The sequence below is a fragment of the Mytilus edulis genome, chromosome 14 (genome assembly GCF_963676685.1).
Source record: "Mytilus edulis chromosome 14, xbMytEdul2.2, whole genome shotgun sequence".
Lineage (NCBI taxonomy): Eukaryota > Metazoa > Mollusca > Bivalvia > Mytilida > Mytilidae > Mytilus > Mytilus edulis.
This window is the reverse complement of record NC_092357.1, coordinates 22,325,107-22,334,501: the sequence shown is the minus strand read 5'-3', so window position 1 is coordinate 22,334,501 and position 9,395 is coordinate 22,325,107. Positions and strand designations below refer to the sequence as shown.

At 36.5% G+C, this 9,395-nt stretch overlaps 1 protein-coding gene across 1 annotated transcript; it reads right to left on the bottom strand.

Moving 5' to 3' along the window:
• Positions 1-265: 265 nt before the first annotated feature.
• Positions 266-2,249, bottom strand: LOC139503501 (complement C1q tumor necrosis factor-related protein 3-like). Its single transcript, XM_071293290.1, has 3 exons — positions 2,197-2,249; positions 1,365-1,528; positions 266-713 (listed from the first exon to the last, which is right to left on the bottom strand). Exons 1-3 carry the CDS (start codon positions 2,199-2,201, stop codon positions 313-315), a joined length of 570 nt encoding a protein of 189 aa, XP_071149391.1. The 5' UTR covers positions 2,202-2,249; the 3' UTR covers positions 266-312.
• Positions 2,250-9,395: the final 7,146 nt, after the last annotated feature.

The following is a 9,395-nucleotide window of genomic DNA, read 5'->3' as shown; positions in this document are numbered from 1 at the left end:
GAGTCAAGCGTTTGTTATTGATGTAGTCTGGTGTCAATCTTAAGGGCCGAACGTGTACTGTGCAATCACAAATGCAAATGTTAATGTGTCAAAGAGGCAACAACCCGACCAAAGAGCCGAAACTGAGCCACCAACGGGTCTTCAACACAGCAAGAAAATCCAGCACCCGGAGGCAGGTTTCAGCTGGACCCTAAACTTGTTCAACGAAAATGTATCAAACCACTTAGACCACTCGATCATATATGTAATAATAATGATAAAATAATATCTTAAAACTTTTTATCAATGTAACATGCACATCTTCTACATGTTCTAAAGTTTATAACCACTGAAAGATGACCATCCATCTGCATACATGTACTGTCCTTTATGTCCGGCTTGGACCCTAACAAGTACTTTGTCATCCTTCTTGATTTCAAGAACAACGTTTTGACTTCCCGAAGGGTGATCTTGTACATTCACTGCCGATACATAGTTTCTTGCTACAACATTTCCGTTAAGAGTAAGTTCGGTGTAAAAATTTTTCCACTGCTGACCCAAGATTGTCCAGGAAAAGACGTAGACTCCGTTTGAAGGAGCTGTAAAAATTCCAGTGTATGAGTTGTAGCCATTCCCCAGGTTCGTTATGGCTGAGTTAAATACAACAACTGACTTTGAAGGGAGTTTTTGCAACGCAACTGAATTTTTAGCCATAAACGCAACTTTGTCTGTTTCTGAAAGAAGTAAAACATTCGTACATGTATTATATTTTTGATTACTTTTTACATGTGAATTATAAGCAACTTCTATATTTTGGTATTATAGAAAATGAAATAATCTGTTAATCATGTATGTAATTGTATCGGAGATGCACTGTCATGATAGCTATTGATTTCAAAGTGCATCAAGTATGGCGATCCTTAGTTTCAAATGTTGGTACAATTCTTTGTCTTTATAATTAAAACAATTGTCTGATTGGTTGTCAGGGCAAATTTTGAAAAAAAATCTTTTAAAAGAAACAAATAAAAATTATGATTAAATATGGAAATTTGAAGAAACGGAAGACTAAGCACAGAAATCAATACTACCCATTGAATGTTTTCCTAAGTAATACGATCTAAAATAAAATGTTTGTCGTCATGGTTATTTGGTTGAAGTCAAAGTGGTATCAGTAAAATTTTACTTTTATTTCAAATAGTTCGTTTTCTTAAAATGAAATTAATATAATATTTAAAGAAAAAAAAATTACGAGAAAATTTCAATGATTGTACAGTAGCACAACAATAGTCACCAGGAGAACTACATGTACTATCATGCTAACAGTCACTTTTAAATAATAATGTCATGTTTTATGAGAAAAAAATGTTATTGTAACAATACTATACCTGAACAATTTCCTGTACAATCTTGTGCACATTTTCTATCATTATTGTCAACGAGTTTAAGCTGGTGTTGAATACTGTTGATTAAATAAGCATTTCTGGAGCAGGATGATTGCCCTGTGTCCGTTAATGTCGAAATGCATGCTACAAAGATGACCGTAAATATACTGGAAAAAGGAGAACATACTAGTTAAAGTCACATGTCATAATATGTTTATAATATATTTTTTAAATTGTTATTGGATGAAGAGTTGTCTCATTGGCACTCACACCACATCTTCCTATATCTATATATTTTAACCTTGGAGTTCTTGTATTAATATTTTGTCGTGTCAATTAAACAGTATGCAATGAATAGAAATAGATTCTGTATATTCCGAATTCAATGCTTTGGACTGATGGTATAGAATACTGGATGAGAACATTAATGAAGAAAAAATAAATTATATGTTTTTGCATTTTACAATAGGATATGTCAATCAAAGATAAAGAAAAAAGTAAAATCTTTCTCTAGATATTCATCATGTTACATTTATTATTTAACTGAATAACAATACATTGAAAGAACTTCATAATTCTTTTATTCTTTAAAACTCTTTCTTTGACTGGGCCCGATTTGGGGTGATGAACATCTTGCGAAGGATATCGGAAATTTGGAATAATTTTACAAAGAATACAACAACCGGTGTTAGGGGCCGTCTTAAACATACATTGAGGTGTAAGTTTTCACCACTTTGTTTTTTGTTGGTTTTTTTTTTTTGCTATGCATTTACTGATTTTGTGTCATGGATGAATGAAAAAGTTCTATAAAAACAAAATGAAACAAATAACTTACCTCATTTCGATTAGTGAATACGCTTACTGGAGTAGTTGCAAACTGCTTTGTTAATTTTTTGGGCAACATACCAAGCTAATGAAATGCATATTCTTTAAATAACACGCAAACTGATCATTTTGCTAATGTATTTTGAGATCAATTTCAATAAGAGATAAAAAAAAGAATTAAAAAAAAATGCTTACAAATCAACAACATTGTTCAATACGAGAAGGTCAATTAATTTCGAGATATATGGTACAGCGACAAAAGTATATGCATCAACAGGTCTATTAATTATTAATACAAAAAAAATATTTAGTCTTTCCACCTTTTTTTCGATTCTTCTCTCTTTTTCTTTTTCAACCAATTTTATTTCTTGACCTGCATTGTGGTTGTGTAAGATTCGCTTAGGTATTTTGAATGTTATACAACAATGTATCTTACAGTTATTGCGCTTTTGAAACTCGACCTGTTTATAAACCGTACAGTTTGCATTGACTTGTGACAGTTATCTCTTCAAACTCTTGTGTGCGCATATCGTCCGTTACCATAAATATTGAAATTTCAAAATATTTCTAGGTATTTTTAGCTCAACTTGCCCGAACGGACAAGTTAGCTTTTCTCATCCCGTTGCGTCCGGCGTCCGACGTCCGTTGTCGTCGTCGTCCGTCGTCGTCGTCGTTGTCGTCGTCGTCTTCCGTCGTCGTTAACTTTTTCAAAAATCTTCTTCTCTGACACTACTGGGCAAAATTAAACCAAACTTGGCGACAATCGTCATTTAAGTATCAAGTTTAGAAAATGTGTCCGGTGACCCGGCCAACTAACCAAGATAGCCGCAATGGCTAAAAATAGAACATAAGGGTAAAATATAGATTTTGGCTTTTAACTCTGAAACCAAAGCATTTAGAGCAAATCAGACATGGGTTAAAACTGTTTATCAAGTCTATATCTATTTGCCATGAAATTTGCAGATAAATCGGACAACCCGTTGTTGGGTTGCTACCCCTTAATTGGTAATTTTAAGGAAATTTTGCTGTTTTTGGTTATTATCTTGAATATTATTATAGATAGAGATAAACTGTAAACAGCAATAATGTTCAGCAAAGTAAGATTTACAAATAAGTCAACATGACCAAAATGGTCAATTGACCTATCAAGGAGTTATTGCCCTTTATAGTCAATTTTAACAATTTTTATTAAATTTTTGTAATCTTTAACAAAAATATTCTCCTCTGAAACTACTAAGACAAAATGTAACCAAACGTGTCCACAATCATCATAAGAGTATCTAGTTTGAAAATGTGTCCGGTGACCCTGCCCTTGAACCAAGGTGGCAGACATGGCTTAAAAAAAGTACATAGGGTAAAATGCAGTTTTTGGTTTATATCTCTGAAACTGAAGCATTTATGGCTATCTGACTGCTGGCAAAAATTAACCATATTTTACATGATTTCCAAAAGCATTAGTTAATACAGGCGAGCGGCACAGGGTCTTTAGAGCCTCTACATTAAGGATCTCCTGTTTAATTTTGACCGAAGCAATGTGAAAACTTTATTTGAGATTATCTTTCCTCTTTGTGTTAGAAATTAGCGATACTATCAGATAAGTAAGTATATAATACTTTTCATATCAGGGGTATGAGTAGCCCAAGGTTCAATATCAACCCAAAACATTTCATATGCAACGGTACTGTTAGATCGAAATTATTTTAAAACGAAACAGAATGAATACAACGAATGTTTAAGCCCCAATCTCACTAGACCACGATCGCACCACGCTCACCGTGATCTAAAATAAATTCAGATCGTGGTGAGTTCGCAGTGTGAGCGGTATGAAAATGTAAATTTTTGTTTCAATCACATTGCTCCTAAGTCCTCATTAGCTTCTACAACGATCCCGATACGATTATACCACGTTCTCACTACGCTTATTTTGAGACCTCAGTACGATTATTACGATCAGCACGTCCTCAAGACGACCATGCCACGATTTATCCGATTGCGGCACGATCTTATCACGCTTCTACTGCGATTATAGCACGCTCTTACCACAACCATACTACGGTCATAGCACGTTCATACCGCGATATTACTACGCTCCAAGCAATAACGTCAACATCGTGTTCCATATAAATAGTGTATCATTCCTTCTATTTCTCATTGATACATAGAGTTTCTCGGAAATAACGCACTGATGCAAAAAATCTACGTAAGGTAAGGGTAGCGGTAGAAGCAGAGAGAGATCTGATAGTAACGCATCATGATCTAGAAAATATATGTCGAACCGACCAATCCAACCTGAATCAATACGTATTGCCATCAAGAACACATGGCGATGCTTTAGTGAACGATAGTAGGGATGACACAGATGTGTCAATAATGATTTAGCTGTTGGAGACAAAGAACAATAGGTCCAAATTACATACAGACAAACAAAAGCTGGATATAAATTTTATATGACAAACGATATTGAGCATGATGTTCGTAGTATGAACGTAGTCGGGTCGTAAGAACAGCGTGATGAGGACGGCATGGGCGTGCTAAATACATTGTAATTGGACAGCGTGGTATAGTCGTAGTGGAAGCGTGTTTGGGTCGCGGTAAAAATGTGAAGGTCGTAGTGAGGTCGTAGTAAAGTCGCTGTGATATCGTAGCGCAGTCTCCTCGACTAGAATCACGCGTCCGCTACGCTGTCGCTACGATGGGACAGCGCCCTTTGTGATCTTACCACAACCTTACTGCGCTCTCACCACGCTTCTACTGCGACATAATTTCGCCACGACTGCACCATAATTGTTTTGAACATGTTCAAAGTTGTCCACGCACATCACGATCATGAAGACCCCCACCACGACCTCACTACGATTATTACGATCTTTCTACGCTCATCACGTCCGCAAGACGACCATGCCACGATTAATCCGATTGCAGCACGATCTTACCACGCTTCTACTGCGATTATGCGCGATCGCACTAAGATCGTCAAAATTTTCATTTTTTCACAGATCGTAGTGCGATCGTGGCATAATAGGACTGCGGTATTAATACCCCAGTCCCACTAGGCCACGATCGCACTACGATCTGTGAAAATAATGCAAATTTTGATGATCGTGGTACGATCGTGTAGGTCGCAGTAAGGTCGTACCACGGTCGTGGTGAGGTCTTCAAGATCGTGACGAGCGTGGCCAACTTTGAACATGTTCAAAACAATCGTGGTGCGGTCGTGGCGAAATTAGGTCGTAGTAGAAGCGTAGTGAGAGCGCACTAAGATAGTAGTAAGATCACAAAGGTCGCTGTACAATCGTAGCGAGAGCGTAGCGAAAGCGTGATTCTATTCGGAGAGATTGCGCTACGATCTCACAGCGACGTTATCACGACCTTACTACGACCATCACGTTCTCAACGCGACCCAACTACGCTTCCACTACGACTTTTCCATGCTGATCACGACCATAGTACGATTCTAGCACGCCCTTGTCGTCCTCATCACGCTCTTCTCACGACCTTACTACGTTCACACTACGACCATCATTTTTATTGTCATTTTCACATTAAATATATAAAAAAAACTCCCTAGATTTTGTTTGTCTGAATGTATTTATTTTATCCATTTGCTCTAACGGCTCAACCATGCTTTTCGTTTTTATATAGATTAGACCGTTTGATTGGTCGTTCCGACATCTCTTGATGACAAGTATTACTCTACTTATGTGTAAAGTATCAGTTTAATTGAAGTCTGGAGCTGGCATGTCAGTTAACTGCTAGTAGTCTGTTGTTATTTATGTATTACTGTCATTTTGTTTATTTTCTTTAGTCACATCTTCTGACATCAGACTCGGACTTCTCTTGAACTGAATTTTAATGTGCGTATTGTTATGCGTTTACTTTTCTTCATTGGCTAGATGTATAGGGGGAGGGTTGAGATCTCACAAACATGTTTAACCCCACTATTTTTGCGCCTGTCCCAAGTCAGGAGCCTCTGGCCTTTGTTAGTCTTGTACTATTTTTAATTTTAGTTTCTTGTGTACTATTTGGAGTTTAGTATGGCGTTCATAATTTGCTCCCTCTGCCTCTACACCAACCCCTACCACCACGCCTACGTGTTCTAGTAGATTTTGGTGGCATGACTGTATTGTTTCCGAGAAATTTCCGTTTTAATCAGAAATAGAAGGAATGGAACTATATTGATATGAAACACGATATTGCTGAGAAAGTAGTAAGATCGCGGTATGAACGTAGTATAATCGTGGTAAGAACGTGCTATAATAGCAGTAAGATCGTGTTGCAATCGGATAACTCGTAGTATGGTCGTAGTGAGAACGTGAAGAGCGTAGAAAGATCTTTATAAGCATAGTGAGGTCGCAGAATAAGCGCGGTGAGAACGTGGTTTAATCGCAGCGGGATCGTTGTAGAAGCGTAATTAGGACGTAGTAGCATCGTGAAAGCAACGAAAATTAACATTTTCATGCCGCTCATACCGCGACCTCACCACGATCTAAATTTATTTTAGATTGCGGTGAGCGTGGTGCGATCGTGGTCTAGTGGGACTGGGGCTTTAAATGCGTGCATGTCGTTTATATTTAAGTTTAGGTCATGTGACTTCTAAGTAAAGCCTCTGTCAATAATTAAAAAAGTAGATCCTGTTTTCTTGCCTGTTTATGACGTCTTTACACTAAATCAATTGGATGTTTGATGTGGACTAATTAAAAAATTAGTCTGAGATGCGTTATTTTTGTTTATTAGTTGTTAATGGCTTTGAACTACATGTAGCTGTCAATAACTGCGAGTATTCTCAAATCTGTACTAAGTGTCTTATGATTTAAGCTTTTTTTTATAGTTTGTTATTATGTTGTACCGTTGCATCACTGTCCGAGGTTAGGGGGAGGATTGGGATCCCGCTAACATATTAAACCCCGCCACATTTTGTACATGTATGTATGTGCCTGTTTCATGTCAGGAGCCTGCAATTCAGTCGTTTGTTGCTATGTTACAAGACGTGTCACGGTACTTGTCTATCTTAAATTCATGTATTTAGTTTTGATGTTATATTTGGTATTCTCGTCGTATTTGTCTTATGCTTAGTTCGTTTCTGTGTTTGTTACATTTTAATGTTGTGTCGTCATTCTCCTATATATTTTATTGCGTTTTCCTCGGTTCTGGTTTGTTAACCGGATTTGTTTTTTTTTTGATCGACTTACGAGTTTTGAACATCGGTATACTACTGTTGCCTTTATTTTTATTTTTATTTTTCTACCATTTTTTGTACATAGATTAGGACTTTAATTTTTTCGTTTGAATTATTTTGCATATGATTTTATAGGATAGGGCCTTTCAGTATAGCTAATTATGCAGTATGGGATTTGTCTATTGTTGAAGGTCGTACGATGATCTTTAGTTGTTGATTTTTGTGTCGTTTAGTCTCTAGTGTCTCACCACATCTTCATTTTTATATATGATAAGCTGATGGTCTGAAGGTTACAGACAGTATATTACAACGTTTTAGTTGTTTTTGTTAAGTTTCCAACCAAATGAAGAAATATGAAACTAAGATTTTTTTCTCTGATTTACATAACACAAACCGTTACTGATATTTTATTATTACCTACCTCTATCTTTAAGTACTGTGTCAGAAAATTTCTGGGTTGGACTAACACTAAACGGAACCAATTATACCTGGAGCGATGGAACACCAGCATTGTTTACGGACTGGAGTCTAGGTGAACCAAATAGATTGGACATTGCACATTGTGTAATTATAGTCGGAAATGAGTTCCAGTGGGACAGTAAAGACTGCACCACAGACGACAATGTTCTCTGTCAATGTAAGATATCATGCTAAACTGGTCCCCCATTCCATCTATAGCTGAGCACCGAAGTTAGTGTAGTGATACATGAACACAATAGAGGTCCAGTTAAGATTTCATGCATAACATAAAACTCCGAAACAGTGGTAACGTCTTCCTAGCTCCACTGCATCAATCGACAATCCTCGGGTGAATCCGCTACTCTCCTTTTAAGGTACGGAATCGGCCGAGTTGTCTACGTTGATAGCGAAGCAACGTCATCACTGTTTCGGAGGTTTGCATAGCATTATAAACGTGTATAGACGATGTAGGTTATACGCTAAATAAGACAGCAACCCGACAAGAAAAATGTCAAATAGAAATAAAGTCGTTTACAGTGGAAAGGTGTTAATACTATATATATCAGTCTGATTTTATTCTTTGTACTTTAAGGAGGCAAGATTTAAAAAACACGAAACAAGACAAAAGAAAATCATTATCTTATAATTTATTATATATAAATTACATTTTTATTTAATATAGCATTTACAAATCAAGTTCTATTGTTTATTTATGTCATCGTGTTTGTATATCTTTTTTCAAATTGGTAGTCGATACGCCATTTAAGATCGATCAACACACATGTTAATGTCATCTAAAAATACCAGTATTTTCATGTTGATTTTTGATGCGATGACTGAAACAAAAAAATTGCGTGATTGGCAAAAATGTTGTGAACTTACTCTATATTTATTGGCTAAAACTATGACAGCAATTTCCGATATTATTCCGATAATTCTTTTAATAGATCCAACAAACAATAGATTTCCGATATCAAACGATATTGATCAGATTGGTGACATCCCAACGACAACCATTGGTGCAACTTATCCAGATACACCAACAACTATTAGTGCAACCTATCCACCTATATCGACATCGAGTGTTAGCGCAGGTATATCAATTTATATTAGAAAGTCACGAGCATACTACGATGGTTTAATATCTTTTTCACGTGTGACACATAATATGGAAAACACTGTTTTGTCTATATAACAGTGATGAGAATGGTTTGGTGTCAGCTGCATATTTGTCTTATTCGGAGCACATGAGATCTGTTTTTTTTTATTGGATAAGTGTTACCCTAGTTTTCCAATAATTCAATTGTCGTAACCCCATCCCACGGTCCAATCTTGACGGACATAATATGATGCTTATATCCACCGGATACACACTTAAACGAGCAACATGACGGGTGTCAGGATGTGCTTAACTTTCCGGATCGCATAAGCTCATCCACGGTTTGGGTTTGGTTAGGTTTGGTTCTTGTTGACTAGTCTGTTATATTTTTCTTTTCATCAACTTCTTTTTTCAACAATTAAATTGGAAATCTGAAATTGCCAAGAATATTTAAAAAAAAGATCGTTTAGGTTAA